The sequence below is a fragment of the Dermacentor silvarum genome, chromosome 1 (genome assembly GCF_013339745.2).
Source record: "Dermacentor silvarum isolate Dsil-2018 chromosome 1, BIME_Dsil_1.4, whole genome shotgun sequence".
Taxonomy (NCBI): Eukaryota; Metazoa; Arthropoda; class Arachnida; order Ixodida; family Ixodidae; genus Dermacentor; species Dermacentor silvarum.
In genome coordinates this window covers 88,018,438-88,037,923 of record NC_051154.1, presented here as the reverse complement: position 1 = coordinate 88,037,923, position 19,486 = coordinate 88,018,438, and the positions used below count along the sequence as shown (strand labels likewise).

At 43.2% G+C, this 19,486-nt stretch overlaps 1 protein-coding gene across 2 annotated transcripts in view; it reads left to right on the top strand.

Moving 5' to 3' along the window:
* The window catches only part of LOC119431916 (E3 ubiquitin-protein ligase AMFR-like), a 150,452-nt gene extending 132,393 nt beyond the window's left edge, over positions 1-18,059 (top strand). For both annotated transcript variants that reach the window (XM_037699361.2, XM_037699367.2), the window contains exons 11-15: positions 3,379-3,504; positions 3,629-3,694; positions 10,873-11,018; positions 15,701-15,808; positions 15,893-18,059. In XM_037699361.2, coding sequence (XP_037555289.1) covers positions 3,379-3,504; positions 3,629-3,694; positions 10,873-11,018; positions 15,701-15,808; positions 15,893-16,016 — 570 coding nt within the window. In that variant the 3' untranslated portion in view covers positions 16,017-18,059. The remainder of the gene's footprint in view (positions 1-3,378; positions 3,505-3,628; positions 3,695-10,872; positions 11,019-15,700; positions 15,809-15,892) is intronic.
* Positions 18,060-19,486: the final 1,427 nt, after the last annotated feature.

Genomic DNA, 19,486 nt, shown 5'->3' with positions numbered 1-19,486 from the left:
AATAAATGTAGTTGTAAGTCCAGTGCTCTTCCTGTTGACTTAATCTATTGTGTGCACATCTTTTTCGCTTGTTTCTTTTTTATTTGGAAGTATTTACCAACTTGCACAGCACGAAACACTCCTGATTTTCTACCATTTAATGCATTGTGCCTAAAAAACAAAGTGCATGCTTCACGCTATGTTCAAATCATTCTAAATGATGAACAGAATGTTTACAAATGATGCCAAAAATTTCCTGAAGCAGCTGCTTCTTTCTTAAAAAGATGTTTCAACATCAAAGCAGCAAACAGGGCTAATTATTGTTGTGGAGCAAATGATGGTAATGATAATGCAGTTGTGTACATTCATAGTTCACTGTTCACATCACCCACTTATCACCATGTACAGTCGAATCCCAATAATTCGAACTCGAGGGGGCCCGAAAATTTGTTCGAATTAAAAGAAGGACTTATTTTGAAGTATTCGTGCACGATGTACGAACGGTGCGAGTCGTGAAATGCAGCGTAGCGAGCACACCGCATTTCACGCCGAAAAGCACGTAGCGAGCGAAGGCCACGAAACTGCCTACGCGGGCCAACACTCGCTTCCCGATAACCGCAGAAATAACGAAACTTCAGGCACGGACGAGCGCGCGCGGAGATTGTCGAAGGTGAGGGAGGAGGGTGGCAGAGAAGTGCATTTGGCCTTGGCTACGCCTAGAGCTACGCCGTGGCTTCGGTGGCTCCCCTTGCCCTCCTTCTCAACTCCCTCATAGCTCCCCCACCTTCGACTGTCACTGTGCGTGCCCGCCGTACCAGCGCCAGTGCTCCCGCCGGCCCGGCGCCAGCTTATCCCGCTCCCTGAAGTTTCGTTTTCTGCAATTATCAGGAAGTTGGGCGGACTGGGCCTCCGCCGTTGCTTCTCTCTGCACCGCAGCCGCAGCATTGACTGAGACGTCGGGTCGTACACCCGCGTTCCGGCACGACGTTTTACCATCGAGAGTAATATTTCCGCCGCTTTTTTTATATATATATATTTTTTTCTTTTTCACCGTTTAGCGTTGAGGGGTCTCTCCTAAGCTTTTGCTCTATGGCAGTGTCGGAGCAATGCCGGTCGGAGGCGCCGCGGCGTAATTTGGCGCGCTGCTGAAGGCATTGTCGGGGCGCCGTAGGTTCGAATTAACTGTTGCAAGTGCTTTCACGTTCGAATTACCGGACGTTTTAGCCCATAGGAATACACATAATTTTGATGTGACCACAGCGTCAGTTCGAATAAACCGGAAGTTCGAATTAAGTGTGTTCGAAATAACGAGATTCGACTGTGTAAACATTCACTTTGCTTGAATAAAATCAGTGGGTAGTTTGCACCTTCATACAACTGATTGTGTCGTTCCTCTTCATTCGTTTTGGTCCCTGTCAAAACATAGTGCAAGAAAACTATGAATGTTAAGACATAAAATGCACTGTACCCCATCTACTGTTTACTGCACGGCCATGGTTTCGGGGTATGCACTGGTGACGGCCTTGCTCAATGAAGTATAGTTCCACTAGTGAAAGCTCTCTTATTTAAATTATTGCCACACTATTTGCTGTGTCATGTTATTGATACCTGAATTTTTATTAATTGAGAAAACAGAGAAATTACCTTTAAAACTTCATATTTTAACATATTTTTTGCATAAAATGAATCCAAAATGTAGTCTTTTGTGTCTTTCAGTGACGTTACACAAGTAGTGATGAAAATGGCTTAGTATTGCCAATAGAGCTTAAGGCGAGAGATGCAGGTAGAAAATGGAATTTTTATTTTAAAAAATAGTGTTTTACATTTTGATTTCTAAATTACATTTCAACATTCTATGTTCATGTGCAAAAAAATTCTGGTGTTTTTCCAGCCAGAATGCGAAAAATGATTCTAATCGAGGCCTGGTAGCTGTTGGGGCTTAATTTTCCTATTCATGCTTACTAATCAGGCATGCAACCACAATTTTTGCCCATATGGTGGGCTTTTCTGGTGTGACAACAAGCGAGCACTAGCCCTGGCTTAGTTGCAAACATTACTTGCAAACATGACAAAAACACAAGGTTGCCATGGTAGTGCATAGTAGCCCTTGAAAGTAAGCGCGTGTCTTCAGTTCTAGTCCAGCCATTGCTGTGCTGGGCATGGCTGAGCATGGCCACGTGCACCCTATCTTGTAGGTAATCTGTGATGGGTACAAAGACTACTCAAGCCGAGATGGCTTGTGGCTTCCTGTGCGCTGTGTTCTCACGCGCATAAAGTTGGAAGTTGCGTAATCTCAAGTTTCAGAGACGCGTTGAAGCAGCATGAAGCGTTTGCTCGCCGCTGCCACTGTTCTTTATCACGCCAGCATTCTGACAGCGAGTGTCCGCGTTCGAGTGAGATCTGTCCTTGTTTGCCTGTGTGTCCGTGACACCATGTTTGTTAATTTCATTAGTAAGCAAAATGTCTACTACAATTTATACGACCGATAAAACTACCTTACTTCATATAGCTGTCTAATATTTTGCTATCTAAAATTTGCATAAAATTCTTGATTTAATGAAATTTTTGTCTAGAAGTATAATTTGATTGCATTGAGCTTCTGCTGTATATTTAAGTCCTGAATAAGGCTAGTTAGTCATGAGTTCAAATCCCATTTGCAGCAGCCACATTTCAGCAGTGGAGAAAATCCTTGTGTTCGAAGCTCTGGGAGCGCGTAAAAGAACTCCAGGTGGATCAAAATTAATCTAGAGCATCTCTCACTACGGTGCTTCTCATAGCTGGGATGGCCTTGTGATGTAAACTCTAGTGATAAAATTTCATTTCAATATGAAGGTAGCACTTGTATGTATTGGTTTGCAGGTTTGTCTTGTTTTGTGCTAGTCTCTTGAGATATGGTACACTGCAACTGCATAATGGAAGGGAGCATCCAGTGTTCTCAGTTACTAGCCATCACCTGCAGTGGCCAATCCAGTTTATATCATTGATTGTAGTGTAGAAATGTGTTCCCAGCAACATATCAACTTTTTGTTAACTGCAATGTGCAAGTTTGCGTGATGAGCAAATATGTATCAATTTTCAAGGTTGGGGATTCTACTGTATCTGCTTTGTTTATTCTGATGTCCAAAACGAGCCAAAAGGGTATATGAAGATGGAGGCTTGAATTCATCAACAGTGGTCAAACAAGGGAACCCTCAGCCTGGAGCTGTTTGGACAAGGAGGCTTGTCCCATTGTTGAAACATTACCACTGTTGATCAATTAATTCTATAAAGTGCTTTTAGAGGCTAAGCACTCTGTACAGTGCCGAGAAAGAAGACCGTGTTATAAAGTTGATTTCACTTGTTTACCTCCAGTTGCATGAAAACTTACTCATATCAGTCTAATGAGTGGTCATTCTGCAGGCTCGCCAGGTACAGCAGATGTTCCCAGGCATGCCATTAAACACCATTGTTGAAGACCTGCGGAGCACTCGATCTGTGGAACTGACAATTGAAAACATTCTAGATGAACGCCTTGTTGCACCTCCTGTAAGTTTTGAAGGCTTACTATTCCTGATCAACTGAAAAGCGTAGTCCTGACAGTCACATGGCAGTGGCTATATTGTGAGTGCATCATTTTGACCAGATCACTTTGCTGTTTTTTTTTTTGCAGACATCCATGTATCAAACTGCTGTGCCAAGAAACAGTCGAGGCACAGTTTACCACACTGGCTTTCAGGTAAGCTCCTCTGTCTAACACTATTGTTTTGAGTGGTGTCATCACAAGCTGCATTTGTCTAGCTTTTTAACATCTGCTCATCTGTGTAAGAACATAAGAAACACACGGATGAACCTAGTTCTTCCATGGTATAGAAGGAGTTAACATGCACCTAAATTCAAGACAATTTTGCATTTCATCCCCATCGGAATGCGGCCGCCGCAGTTGTGGATTGAACCCACAACCTCACTCTCAGCAGCAGAATGCCATAGCCACTGTTCCAACGTAATGGGTGAACTTCCTTCCTTTCTTTATTCCTTAGTTCACAGTCAGCATAGTGTTACTAATGCACTGTCTAAAATTTTTCTGCAAGAACAAGATTGTGCAAGCGCCTACCTTCTCTTGTACATGAAATATTATTGCAAGAGCAACTGTACAGGGACTCAATTTCTGCTGTCCTCATTACCGCCGTGCTGTCCCGGTTACAATGGCGCATGCGTGGCCTGTAGGCCGTCTGTTGAGATGTATGTATGTATGAACAAGAAGAAAGGAAACCGAGGGGCCCAATTTTTATTGGTCATATCATAAGAAGCCAACGAACAATGACACCAAGGACAGCATAGGGGGAATTACGTGCAGTTCTTGATTGAATTAAAGAAATGATAGGTAACTGGAAATGAAAATAGATGAAAAAGCAAATGGCCGCAGGTAGGATACGAACCCACGCATCGCTCGCGTAATGCGAAGACATGGGTTCGTATCCCAGAAAACTTGGTAATTTTTCACGATGGCTTACAATTTTCTTATTGATACTTTTGCTCTGAATATAATATTTAATGAAGTTGATTAATTATTAAGATCTAATTATGTAGTTGGCCAAAATATAAAGAATAGTCTGGCTTGCTCCAAGTGACGGGAAACATTACCTTGGTTCTGTGCAATTATGTGGCACTTGCATATATTAAAATTTTGTCGCAAGTTATGTGGGATAGAGCACTGCACGGGCTGATTTTTCCAGCCCGGCCGGGCCCGGGCCCGATTTTACATTGGGCTGCCCGCCCGAGCCCGACCAAATGTTTTATGGTGAAACTCGGGCCCAGCCCGGACCCGAAAATAACCTACGTTACCGGCCCAGCCCGCCACCCCTTTACCTTAGGCCCGAGCCCGGCTCGAGACCGAAAAAGACCACCGGATACCATTAAAAAAATAAGATAAAGAAGAGAATGAAAGCAATTTATTTTTAAGGAATAAATACATGTCATACGCAATTATGAACACCATTTGAGCGGTCTGAACGCAAATACCAGTGCACAAAGTAGTACGAATGACCCTGCTGAGCAGTATCGCCAGCAGTTTCCAACGGTGCGACTTTGATGTGGCCCAATCCACTTCTATGGCCACGCCGTCACAGTATTTTTCCACGTCGGGCGACTCACTACAAAGCATGCGCCGCCCCAGCCGCTCGTCCCACTCAACCGTATTCGAGTACAATCTAGCCGACGCGCAGCCACGACAGGTCGTGAGAGCAGCGCATGGATGGAGTAAATGGAGAAAGAAAGCTTCTCATTCCTTCATGGTGCAGTGTATTGTGCTGCTGCTAGGCGGCCGGTTGAGAACATGCGTGCATTCATGGATGGATGCAGTGCCATATTTCAGCCACGTGACGAATTATCTTATCTTACCAGTCATCGTTTTACCAATTTGCCTTTGAAGAATCAGCAAGTTGCAAACGTGCTTACACCGCGCTGAAAGCATTAATTACATTGATTTAGGTAAGGAATACAATGTCATCCTTTGGTTCGAGGCGACTTCGGTCTTTCTGGACTTTTACATTCTGTTGAAACAGCGGAAAATATGACGGAAGAAGAAAAGGGGGGGGAAGTACACAGGAGTAGCACTGCTAGCTTCCAGCTGCGCCGGGGCAACAGGTTTTTCAGAGTCGAGACGCGCGAGGATAACTCGCTGCACGTTACGTGCACACCACCAGAAAGTCCGAGTCCGGCCCGAGCCTGTCAAAAAACTGCCCGACCCGGCCCCACGGGCCAGGCTCGGCCCGGGCTTTCGGGTAAGCCCGAGCCCGTGCAGTGCTCTAATGTGGGACACCGTGTAATAGGGTCCTTTGTTTTCGGGTTTTATTTGTTTATTTTTTTTATTCAAGGGGGGGTCGGGGGGTAAAAATCAGGTGTTAAGTTTGGGGGTTTTGTTCTCTGGCAGCAACACCAGGGAGAGATAAGGAGTTTTGTTGTCTGGCATTTCAAAGTTGAGGAAGTTTTTCAGTAACCTTTACAAGTGATTTTTATTTTCAAATACTGTTAGCCCTTCCGGGTTGTTACAGGGTGGGAAGGGTACATTCAATCAATACAGAACAGTTCCAACTCTTTTTCAAAAGTTTGTAATGAACAAGTATGATCAAATATGTCTCGGTCAAGGTTATTCGATTCTATAATTGTTTTAGGCAGAAACAAATATTTATAGACGTCAACTCTTGGCACGTAGGACATAACTGCAAAGGGTTGGTTAGTACGTGATGATCGTCTACCGGGCGGCCGCAAGTATAACAAGCAATAGGCCCTCTTTGGACACAAACATTCTACACTCGAACCTCGGTATATCTGTTTCTTCGTTATACCCATTATTGCCATTTACTGCAATACATGCCCAATAGGACACACAATTGTAAACATGGAAACAAGAAGACGGCTTTGTGGTTCGCGGAACTGCTACACGGCTATGCATGCGATAAAATTTGAATAAAACAACAAAAGGATCTTCGGAGTGTGCAACACTAGACTTATCACCTGACGTCACAGCCTTTAGATAGCTGCCTTCTCTTCCGTTGCGATAGTTGTTCGCGTCCACTTTCCACTAGGCTCATCATGGTCGAGCACCACTTGGCACACAGCAGGGCTAGGTTGTGTGATCGAGGAGAGGCAAGCGAACTTCGCTCGGCCAGCTCGTGGCCTCCTAGATTGCGCCAATGCCAATGCAATCACTGAGGCCACACCCAGCTGCCAGCCCATGCAGCGCACCACAGGTAGAGGGAGAAGGGAATGCATGACCTAGGCGTGACCCCCAAGATTTCGCTGGGGAGATCTCCGAGGCCAGGCTCAGCTGTGAGAGCCTGCGCGGTGCGCCGTACAAAAAGAGAAAAGTGAATGCTATAATCTTTCGCACCGCCACGTGTAGCCGCACAGCATGGTGCAGCTTGCACACCCAGGCACGTGCAAGAGAGGTCAGTGGAGAAGTGCGATAGTGAGCTGCTGCTTGTGCGCAGGTGCGCAGCTATGCACGGTGGTGAGAAAGAACTGCCGCGACGAACGAGTGCCGAACGCCGCGGAAAACGACGTACTCAGCACGCAACAGTCGGCAATTTTTTTGTTTCAAAGACAAATCTAGTTCATTATAGTGGAACCTCGTTCATACGATTCTACATAATACGTTTTTCAGAGTGATACTTTTTTTTTTCTTTTCCCAATAATACGATTTAATTGGACAATACGTTGGATGATACGATTTTCGCATGATACACTATTTTCTGGTTCCTGTGAGGATTGTATCAATGAGATTCCACTGTATATCCATTGACAGGACAATTTCACTTTGTTAAAACGAGGATTTAAATACATGGATCTCTATGGGGATCTCAAGGGGAATTTCATTTACCTCTTTATAGCCATTATTTCGTTATAACGAGGTTCTGCTCTGAAATTATATGATGAACTCATCTCTGCAAATCCTCGTTGTCAGGCATTATTGTTCCATTTAAAAGAAACCACATTAACAAAAACAAAACATGGAGTTGAGTTTGGCAACGCCTTTTTGATCTCTGAATGACCACTACAGATTTTAAATAATTGCCACTTCAGCAATACGGTGTGTCGCTACATTGCTTGAATGCGTGCTTTGTTCTCTGCACTTTTTTAACGTAGGGAAGCATACAAATAGTTGTGCACACGGGCATGTTTCGCAGGAGGTTTGATGCTTTTCCTTATCTTACTAGCCCTTGTTCCTGTATGCATTATCAGACGCATTGGGAGCATTTTTGCGTCCATCTTAGACCTCTCTGTGCTTTAGTTATTGTCTATTGTTGTCCTGTTTTACTGGTTCCCAGTATGTACTCTTGCAACAGCAGTAATGGTTTATCAGCTAAGACAAGCCAGCCACCCTTCTTTGAATGTAATGTAGTTGGGTAAACATACGTTCAACGTCACAGCTACTGTTCACAATGCAGAGCAACCTCTGCGCTGCGGTAATGCGCTGGGAAGTGTTCTTCCCAGCGCATTACCGCCATTTATGTGTATGAAATGTGCTGGTAATACGATGCAATGCGCCATTGTTGTATACCTGTAATCGTGGCTACTAAAAAAGCTACAAGCCTTCGTTCATAGATTCAAGGCTTGGGAGGCACTGAATATATTATATTTTTTTACATATGTGCTGATTTTCGCTTGAGTGCTAAGCAAAAACGAGCAAAAACACGGCCATAGCGGTCCGCTGTTGAGCACCGCCCAACAAGGGTGTTCGGGGGTTAAATTTTGCGGTTTTTCTCACTGCGATTCACGCGCATTCTTTGTATACATGATGCGCCAGCCATCTCTTGAGGGATAAGTGAGCTTGAAGTTTACTTCTTTTTGCACTAGAGTGCAGCACAATGTTCAGCACGGCTTCTGGATCACAGAGCGTTCTTCTCACTTGCGTGCAGTTCGCTGAGAAGCATGGCCAGCTTTCACTGCGTGCGTTTTACGGTGGTGCATTTAGCGAAAGCGATGATGACTTCACTGAGGAAGAAAATTACGTGCCTCCATCAGATAGTGATGACAGTGATTCGACAGAAGCGAGTGACGAAGACGACGATGGCGGTGGAGACAGCACCTCTGTTGACGCACAAGGGAACAGTGCGTGACCACGTGCTGCGTACTGGAAGGTGTACGCGGATAATGGGCCTGATTTCACTCAGTTTCCCTTCACTGTCATGAACGCAGGATCACAAGTAAGCGCTTACAGTCTAAACTGTAAGCTGGATTATTTTCAGCTGTTTTTTACAGACGAGCTGATGGACAATATTGTGCGCGAAACAAACGGCTATGCACGTGAAAAGATTTCGAGTGCCGGTGAGCTTCCAAAGGACTCAATTTGGAAGGACTGGGAAGACGTGACCTTGAGAGAGTTCAAAGCTTTTCTTGGAGTAATTATAAACATGGCCTTGAATCCGAAACCGGAACTGAAGAAGTATTTTAGCGATGATATTGTAAAGAAGATGCCTTTCTTTCCGCATGTTTTCTGCCAGAAGAGATTTCTGCAAATCTTTTGGATGTTGCACGTTGCTTCATGCCATAATGCCTCTTCAGGTCTGCCGGCAACTCGTGGAAGCAAGATCAGGGACGTTGTGCATTACATCGATGCGAAATGCAGAGAGCATTTCATAGCCGGCCCCAAAATTTGCATTGATAAGAGCACCGTTGGATTCAAGGGCCGTGTCTCGTTCAAATGCTATAATCCCCAAAAGCTAACCAAATGGGGCATGCGTGTTTACACACTTGCCGACTGCCAAACGGGGTACATTTTGGTAATTGAGCGCTACTACGGCAGCACCACAACTGATAGTCTCAGCTGCCCCGAGCTCCCCTTCACCTGACGGATTGTTCTGCACCTGCTCCAGAAAGTGCAGCAAGCTACGCCGGAGAGTGGCTACCACCTCTACACCGCCAGATTTTACACTTCGCCAATGCTTACCAAGGAGTTACTTCTACAGAGAGTATCATTGACTAGTACCGTGATTCCAAATCTCAAGCAAATGCCACAGCAGGTCAAGACAAAGCTGAAAAAAGGTGAAGTGGCAGCTTGCAGAAAAGGAGACTCCTACATGGTGCTTGCTTGGCGAGACAAGCGTCAAGTGACGATGCTTAGTTCCGCCTACAATGTATCTCTGAAAGAAGTGACAAGGACACAAGCAGGAGGAAAGAAAGTGACAATAAAGAAACCAGTGGTCATATGTGACTACACAGAAAACATGGGTGCAGTTGACTGTGCGGATCATTACTGTGCGAGCTACGCATTTTGTCGAAAGACAGTGAAATGGTGGCGAAAGCTTTTTTTCTGGCTTCTAGAGATTTCCATTGTCAATAGTTTTATTTTGAGACACACACAGCTGCATAATCATGGCGAGAAAGAACAGCAACACCTGCTGTACCGCCGCAACCTCATCCAACAGCTGGTGGGTGATGCGAGGGCTCGAGCCAAAAAGCGGGGCCCGTCTGCACGGAAGGAGTGCGAGGAAAGGCTAGATGGGAGAAGCAATTTCATCTACAAGCTCCCAGGCTGAAGCAGCAAGGACTGTGGTGTTTGTAGCAATAGAAAAACAAAAAGAGGCAGGAGGGAAACTATTTTTCTGCAAGACCTGCAGTAACAACCCTGGCCTGCACTCGGGAGAATGCTTCAAGCAGTATCACACGCTGCTCAAATATGGGTAAAGAAGTTAGTTGCCTGCAGAATGCAAGAGAAAAAATAAATATCCTGTGAGTTTGCAGTTTGTGTTTTTCTTCGCGGTGCCAGAAACTGGCAAAATAGTTTCAGACCAGGACAGCCGGAAAGTGGGTAAAAGTTTCGGAGTGCAAAGGGTTAATAATATTATTAATATTGTATATCATAATCACTTGCTCACAAAAGTGGGGCAGTGTTCATTAGTTTTGTAATACCTGCATTTGTTACTATTCTTTACAAAAGGGCAAACATGTGAAGAAATCGTGTTTAACTCGATTTCCAAAATTTCGTTCGGGGGTACAAAAATCAGAAGTTATCAGGCGTTACCCGAAAACAAAGGACCCTATATATAGACAGAAGAAAGAGAGAAACACAGCTTCTTTTCACTTATATTTTAATGCGAGAGAAGCGCATATGTCCGTAGCAATAGTGTGATTTAGTCGAGTGCAGAGGTTCACATGTGGCTGAACACATAGTCCTGTGCTGCTTCACCTGCATTAGAGTGCATGATAGCTTTGTCTATCTACTTTAAGCTCACCACAACAGGAAGAATGCACCACACAAATGTGTAACAGCAATTTGCATCCCTATAACAAGTTTCTTTTCCTCCTTGTCAGCTGCAACATTTAATTCTGTTTATGTTTATAGTGAGAACTGGCACTAGTTATGACTCCTCACTGGTAAGATGTAAAATTTGACCTCTGCTTTCTGCTTTCCAGAATCATGGGCTGGACACTCATAAAGAAGCACTTGCAGATGAGAGATTTCCAAGAAATGCTTCTGCAAGTGCTCTGGATTCCGGTTCCTCAATGTTTCTTGAAGATCCAGAACCATACACCCAGGCTGAGGAAGCATCCACATCAGGGTAACATTTGGTGTACTTGTGCATGATAAGATGCTTAATAGGTTTTAAGGAACTTTAGGTTGAAGCCAAAACATTTAATGCCTTAATCAAGAGCTTACTGCACTTCACCACTTCACTTCAGTGCCGAGTGCTATGAACAGTTCAAGTTGTGTGGCAGTGCAACGGTTTTGCAGGGAAGTTACATGCCTTATCTTTCCATGAACGTAAATCAATTTTATAAAAAGTTGTTGGACAATAAGCAGTGAAACTGAAAGCAAGAAGTTCCATGTGTTAATTAAATTATGTTACCTTGTTGGCCATTATAGCTGTTTAACTCGGCCTCAGGGGGCGGTTACAACACCCCCCCCCCCCCTCCCCCCCCCCCCCTCATCGTTGCGCCACTGGATAACGCATAATTCAGTTGATGTTGGTACTTCCATAGCGAGTTTGGCCAGCCTGCCCAAAAGCAAAATATTACAAAAAAGCAGCCACTGGGAGACCTGCAGATGTGTCTGCATGTGTGTGTATGTGTCTGTGTCAGTGCACATGTGCACTTACAAAATTTAAGCAGAAGTGTGCAATTCAATTATTTATTTCACCGGTCTCTCTGGAGCAGCCAAATGACTCCTTAAAGAGGTACTGTCTCATTCATTTTGTCTTGCTTTATTGCATAGTTGCTGACTTTGTTATGACAGTATAGGGCCTGAATTTTTCTGGGCTATAGTCTATTGCTGGTGCATATCCTCAGGGTCAAAGTTGGGTGTAGAATAAAAATTTCTTCCTTGGTAGTTGTCTGCAATCAGTATACAGTAAGTATCGCTAAGTCGATTTTGCCATTATACAGCTGCTGTCCCTAAGTGATTTAGCACTGTAAAAGAGCTGCACGCACAGTCAGGCCTGATTAGTGTCCCTGTATATGCTCCCAAAGGGAGCAATCTTGCACAAAAGTCAACCATTTTGTTCTAAAGCGATGCGGTAAAGTCACTACTTGCGCATGCAGGAGCCAAACTTTAAGTGTGTCTATGAGCCTTAAAAAAAATTAAGCCATGCTTTGTCCGCATCCATGTGTATAACCTCACCATGTGAATTTTCAACTTTTATATAGTCCATGGACTATAGCCCGGAAAATATGGTATACAGTAGACTGCCGTTAATTCGATTTTTCAGTTAATTCCATCGCAACCGAAGGTCCCGGCCGGCACCCATACATATTTCTATGGGTCCAAACTTGCATTATTTCTATCTCGAAATTGGCCACAATACAGCCGTATTATATGGCGAAGCATACCAAGAATCGAAAGGGGCTACTGTCGCGGGACATAGTACGTGCTTCCTAATTATACAGGCCAGGTCACAGTATGAGCCCCTAGACGCCTAATAAGCATACTGGCAGCTATTCAGAGCTGTTTCTGACATTGCTGTGGTGATTTGAGCCCTTGTTTCGCCCGTCATGTGTGTCTCGTATATGAGACCGTTAACGGAGCCTAGTACGCGTTCCTTAATTATACGTGTGCGCATGCGCCGTGCACCAAGAAGCGGAGAAAAGCTATCTGTGTTTAGAGAAAGCTAGTGAAAAGGAAGGTGATAAGATGAAAAAGCTCTAGGGGACGTTTAAAGCCAACAAAAGAATGGGGGTTTATATAAACTCTGAAGGCCTGCCAGTAAACTTATTAGGCATCTCGGTGCTCGTACTGTGACCGGAGATGGCGCATGTGCATGTGTAAATTAAGGAACACTTGCTATGTCCCGTAACAGTGGCACCTTTCCTCGGTTGGTATGTTTCACCGCAAAACACGTCTATACCGTGGCAAAGCTAACTTTACAGGCAACTACCAAGTGCATCAACGGCATGTTTATGCATTTTCTTTTTTCTTCCCCCTCCCCCCCCCTGCCTTTTCTTTAATTCGACCAATTTCGCCGGTCCCTTCAGGATCGAATTAATGGAAGTCGACTGTACCAGCTTTTAATGTGACCGGTTTAAAACACTTGCCAAGTGCAGTGCTGCTTGTGGCAAGGTGTGTTCAGTAGGACGCCTCCATACATCACAAAAGATGTAGGTAGTGGTAACATGGTATCACAAACTACTGATGGATGCTTCAGTTAGCCTGGTTCAGTGGTCACAAGCCACACTACTACTGTGTCACTGAAAGCTGGGCGCACATCGCACCAGCCATTCTTTTCTCATTCATTCTGTGCTTCTCCGCATTTAGCACAAGATAAGCCTGGTCTTCTGCTGACACTTCTCGTGGAGCATGGAGTGCCATTTTTACCTTCTCGCTCCTATTATTCCATCGAGTGCCTAATGCGCTAAGCTTTTGGTCATATGATCACAGTGTGGTTTGCAACCACTGCACCAGGCCAACTGATGACCCACACATCAGTGATGTCACATGACCATCGCCTTTCATTTTAAAGTTGTATGGAGGAGTCCTGCTTAGTATGCTCGAGGCTGTGCTCCATTTAGCATGCATTTTTAATTATGCGAAGAGAGTATAATAGTTTATTTGTTACACGTGGAGGCTTCATACTGTTATTACAGAATCAGCAACTAATAAAGCAAAAAAAAAAGCTCAACAAAAACTTTTTGTGCCAGTACAAATCCTTTAAGCAAGATCTTGAATTTCAAAAGAACAATTCTGCCTGTAAAAAAAGTGCTCTGCACGAGATCATCATGGAAGTTGCCACGTGTGACCAGTTCCAGAGTCAATGGTTCTGTGAATGTCAAAGCATCAGAGTAACTCCAGTTCTGCTGGTACTGTTGACTGTGGTGCCTGAAATGCTAATCAAGGGTGCTGTTCTGGGTACTTAAATTTAATGATGTTGAATTCCCCCATATATATATATATATTTATTTTTTCTTTAATTGAGCCATTCAGGGAGGACGGGACTCGTTCTTCAAGACATTCATAGAAGGCAGCATGGTGAATCCAACAACAGCGAAATGCCCCGAGCAGCGAGCCCCACAACAGCAGAAAATGCTGAGATCAAAGAAAGAGTGCAGTGTTCTTTGCTAGTATTTATGTAAAATGCTTGAAGCAGAAAACATGTCCTCTCAGCAGGTGGAAGTGACGTGGCACACTCTTGAAGTTCCAGCCCAATTCGTGCCCCATCGGTGGAGCAAGAAAGAGCACTCCACTGCAAGAGTGTTGATCCCAAATGACCAGTGGAACATGCAAACCTGCCCCAGATTGACCGGTGGAATACAAATTCTCCACTACAGAGCAAAAAAAAAAAACAGTCTCGCATTATCGAGTGCAAATTACCATTAGCAGAAGCAGTCTAAAATGCAAATTGAGCTCTCATCAATCCTGCTGTAGCACGCCACTTTCAATGAAATTCATGTTGAGGGGGGCCTATCAGCTTCGTACTTGCATGTAAGAATGTCTAAAACGTAACAGTTTAGACTAGGCTTATCTGGTGTCGTTTAGTGACTAAATGAGAAATGTAGTGTTGTTATGCAGAGATTTGTGTTTTCCCTTTAAAACTTTTTTTTTTAGATTTTCCACATACCGATGTTGTGTTTTTACTAAAATTTTGCAGCAAGATTGCATTTTATGGTCCGGGCCATTCAGTGTAACACTTGGCACTGTTATTACCTTGCTTGCCAAAAAAAAAATTTTTTTTTTTTTTTTTTGCCTTCGTCTAGGCATCTTAGTGCCCCGCATCACACCCCCAGTGATTAATGGAAACCTTGTATTGAAGGCCAAGCGTTTCTGTGCTTTCTTCTGGCTTCAAGGCTGTGTGCCAGAAGTAACATAGCTCCCATGTTTTAGACATAACAAGGGATGCTTCATCTGCACCCCTTGTTTGACAAGGGGTGCAGATGAAGCAAATTCTTTTTTTCTAGTCTGGACAATCTGGACCATAAAATGTGATCTTGCTGTGAAACTAGAGAAAGAAGCAGTATACTCAAAATATTTCAAAAATAATTTTAAAAGAAAAACAAAGCTCTTAGTATTATTTAAGCAGTTGCTGTGACATAAAGCTTCTTGAGACTGAAGCACGCTTTCATTGACTACGATTTTTGCCAGTAAACATGTTTCTGTTAAGAGTATACATGATCTCATGTGGCTCATGTGTAATTGTTTGAGTAAAGAAATTCGGTTTTAAAATGCAATTTCTTTTTCAACTTGTCTGGTTACTAAAGGATTATTACCTTTTCTTTCTTCTTCACTAAAGACGCAGCTCAACTTTTCAAATTCTCTTTTCATTGACTAAGATTTTTGCCAGTAAACATGTTCCTGTTAATAGAGTATACATGATCTCATGTGTAATTGTTTGAGTAAAGCAGTTCGGTTTTAAAATGCAATTTCTTTTTCAACTTGTCTGGTTACGAAAGGATTATTACCTTTTCTTTCTTCTTCACTAAAGATGCAGCTCAACTTTTCAAATTTTCTTTTCATTGACTAAGATTTTTGCCAGTAAACATGTTTCTGTTAATAGAGTATACATGATCTCATGTGGCACACGTTCAATTTTTTGAGTAAAGCAATTCCGATTTAAAATGCCATTTCTTTTTCAACTTGTCTGGTTATGAAAGGATTATTACATTTTCTTTCTTCTTCACTAAAGATGCAGCTCAACTTTTCAAATTCTCTTTCACATTATATAATTATTAAAGTGATAAGCATTGCTATGATACAATGCTATAGGTGTTTTGCTCAATGTGTTTCTGTGGCCCTAAGCTCCAGTGTGTTCTATAGGGACAACAGCATGGGACCACAAGTGGGTGGCCGCTTCTCCAAATCACCTAGTGAGAGAGAACGCATGCTGTCGCGGAGGAAAGAGGAGCTTCTCAAAATGGCCCGCAAGTGAGTATTGTGCCATCATTGGGTTCCGCACTTTCGGCCTATTGTATAGCATCTGCATTGAGTCATCGGTGTCTGGATGTGCAGGAAATTCCTGGATCGATCAAAAGCAGGACCTTCACTCCAAAACCTGCGGCTGGCGTCAGACCTGTCGAGCATGCCTCTCAGCCAGGCACACCGACGATCACGCCTGCCTCACTTAGGATCCTGAGGGAGGGAGACCTGCCCCTCTGTGGGTTGTGAGCTGCCCTTGTGGACATCACACCCATTTTGTACAGTTGGTCAACTATAGTGAGACTGGTGTTCTCATGGTCACTGTTGAATCACGTGGACATCATTGCAAACAGCAGAGAGCAGTAGCCTTCTTGAAAGTCTTAGTAAGATGCTGCAGTGAGCTTCCTCCCCCTTTTTTTTCCTTTTTTTTTTACGTGTAAGCGCGTGCATGTGTGTGTGTGTTTGTGTGTGTGAAAATGTGCATTTGATCTTCTGGCGACACCCTCCTGCATACCGGCCATTGGTGCACACCGAAGCATCTTCCGACTGTGGGTGCTGCAAGTGTGCTCACCTAATCCAATGCCTACAGACTCTCGTGTGTTTCCGGCATGGTACTTGGCAACCAGGAACAGTTAAAAGACGGCCAAGCCAGGACAAGTGGACATGTCCAGTTGTGTGCTGTGCTTTGCGGGGCTTGGTAGCCGCATTTGTGTTCATTTTTGAGTGGGATATGCTCTTCTCAGCAAGTTAGCCTCCAGAATGGACACTAGCCTTGCGAGTGTCAAGAGCTTTCTTTATGCACTCTGCTGATTGTGCACGTCTGCACGCACAAGGAGGGCTTATTCTTTTTCTCTTCATTTTCTGTGAAAAAATTATTAGCCAGCTACTTTCATGAGGAGTTGCCTTCTGGTTTCTGGCAATGCACCACTGATGCCCGCACACGCAACAGGAAGTCTTAGGAGGCCGTACTTGGCAACCTTTGTCCACAGTCTCCAGGGTCATCCCATGCTAAAAATTTGTCTAAATTAAGGCTCATGCTAGTAACTTGCTGTTTGTAATACATAGGATTTCTTTGCTGAAGTTCTTGTATTAAAGTGCATTATTTCAGCACATTTGCGTGGTTTTTTGAAGCCTCGGTAACCTTTTCAGGTTTGTCTTTTTATTTTAGAATGAAATGATTTGTTTAGCAGCTTTTTCCATTAAAATCATGGCATTTTGTCAGTCTTTCACACATACCTTCACCCATTTATTTTCCCCCACTTTAGTGCCACATTTGCCTTCATGGCTATTGTGTAAAACGATAGTTTTTTTGCACAATAGTGCATTTGCCTAACAACAATAATGTGTTTACCTTATGTGCACTGTTGAACAAACACCAAGAACAAAAAAAGCATATTGATAGATTTTGTTCTGACTCGGATTCATAAGCACCATGTTATGTGCACAGGAAAAGCTAGAAATATTTTTATTTTCACAGCTTCTTATGAGGCATTTGACAAGCTAGTTTTCAGTCATGCTATATTAAAACTTGACATTGTGCTGGAAAAAGTGTTGTGTGTACTTAATACATTGAGTATTGTAATTTGTAGACAGGGTAGAGCTAAGTGCATATACTGTTAAACGAGTTGTACAGTCTACTAGTAGACTGTCTAAAAATATATAACATTGGCACTAAGGGTTGTGCTGAAGTTTAAGTGCAGCATTGTCAAGCAATCTGCTCTGTTAACAACAATTTGTTTAGGTTTAGTTTTTGTTAAATGAGGAATTTCTTGTGTTTATTTTGACAAAGATGGTGCATCCTATTTCCAGTCATCTCTTTTCAGCCAGCTTGTCATGTCTGCTCTAAAAATCTTATAAGCCTAACTGCTAATGAACTATGCTACTTACTTGCAGCACTATGTCCACTGTATACATGTATACATCTAGTGATTGACTATCATACTTCTCAGCTGAACAGAAGTTACTCTTTGATTTCAAGGCTGCAGAGGGTGTGCAAGGGTTGTTAGTGTGTGTACCAGCCAAAGAAATGTGCTTGCAGTTAAACTATGGCATGTCAAATGGTAGAGTACTTTGCTGCTGGCATATTCAGAGCTCCTGTGAATCAACTTCTTTTTCTTCACGTAAGTTTTACGTGTATTTATGTTACTGTCTGTACAGTGTTTTTACCAACAACTTAAGTTAAAGGGCAAACACCTTGCTTTCATTGTAGCTTTTTGTAAATCTTCTTTGAAAAGTGAATAAAGTTGTTGCTCAAAGTAAATAGGCAGCAGAAGTGCGGTGCAGTTTCGATGCAGTTAAAGCTGTCTGCACAACAATTTTTACTGCAGTATAGTTTATGGCAGCTACACAAACATAAAATGAATAACAATTTCTGACTTGAAGTTCATTTTACCACATAAGTACACTGATGTACACCCGTGAGCAAAAGTATACGGACCACAAAGTCGCCGAAAAAGCTGAATTTTTTCGTAATTAACATGCATAAACTGAAATTGACGAGTACACTGGAAAGTTCGCAATGCCAAGTTTGGACTGCAGTCCTCAATTTCAAGTTGCATTCGCAGGCAGTTGAAAAAATCGACTTTATCACGGAATGCCTGGTCCGTATAATTTTTTTTAGAAATTATGGGGTTTTACGTGCCAAAACCACGATCTGATTATGAGGCACGCCGTAGTGGGGGACTCCGGAAATTTGGACCACCTGGGGTTCTTTAACGTGCACCTAAATCTAAGTACACGGGTGTTTTCGCATTTCACTCCCATCGAAATGCGGCCGCCGTGGCCAGGATTCGTTCCCGCGACCTCGTGCTCAGCAGCCCAACACCATAGCCACTGAGCAACGACGGCGGGTTGTCCGTATACTTCTGCTCATGGGTGTACATAAGCGGTGGGGATGGCGGGATAAAAGCTGCATATCGGCAGCTTGACTGGTCCCATCTCCCCGTGAACAACAGGCAGAAACATGCAACATATTCATTGTGCATACTTGGGGCAAGATAAAAAGAAAAAAAAATATGTGCATACATACATACAGCAAGAGCAGAAATGTCGCAACTTTAAGACAGTAAAGAACACTTTTTAAGCGACAAAAAAAAACAAAAAAAACTTTAACATTCACAAAGGTATTTGCAATAAGGTGTGTTTGGATACATGAGGTATGTTTTCATCACTTCGTTTGTATATGTTAAGCGTTGAGGGAAGACAGTAGGAGAGTGTTTGAAGGCCGTAATTTGTGCGTGGGTGCGGAACTGCCCAGTGTTCAGTGTATCGATTCAGGCGAAAAGTTGGATTCTGTTGCAAGCTTGCAATGTTTCTGATATGAGTAATACCCTTAATCATATCATGTTTAAAAATATATATAAGCTGATACTCGTAAAGGTGGTCTACTTGTAAAATTTTAAACTTCTGGAATACATCATGTGCATGTACATTGTAAGGCAAGTCTGAAACAGCATGTAAGGCATGCTTTTGGAGTGAAAGTGAATTATATAACAATCTCTTAGTACTATTTGACTAAACGAGATGACAATAGCACAGGTGAGAAGCAACTAGTGCGTTACAAGTGTCTGCATAATTGCTTTCTGCATAATTGCTTACATCGCAGGCATACCAGTTGCCTTGTAATTTTTGCAAGCTGGCAATGGAACAATATAACACTCCAACATTGTTCATACCAAGTTCGTGGGA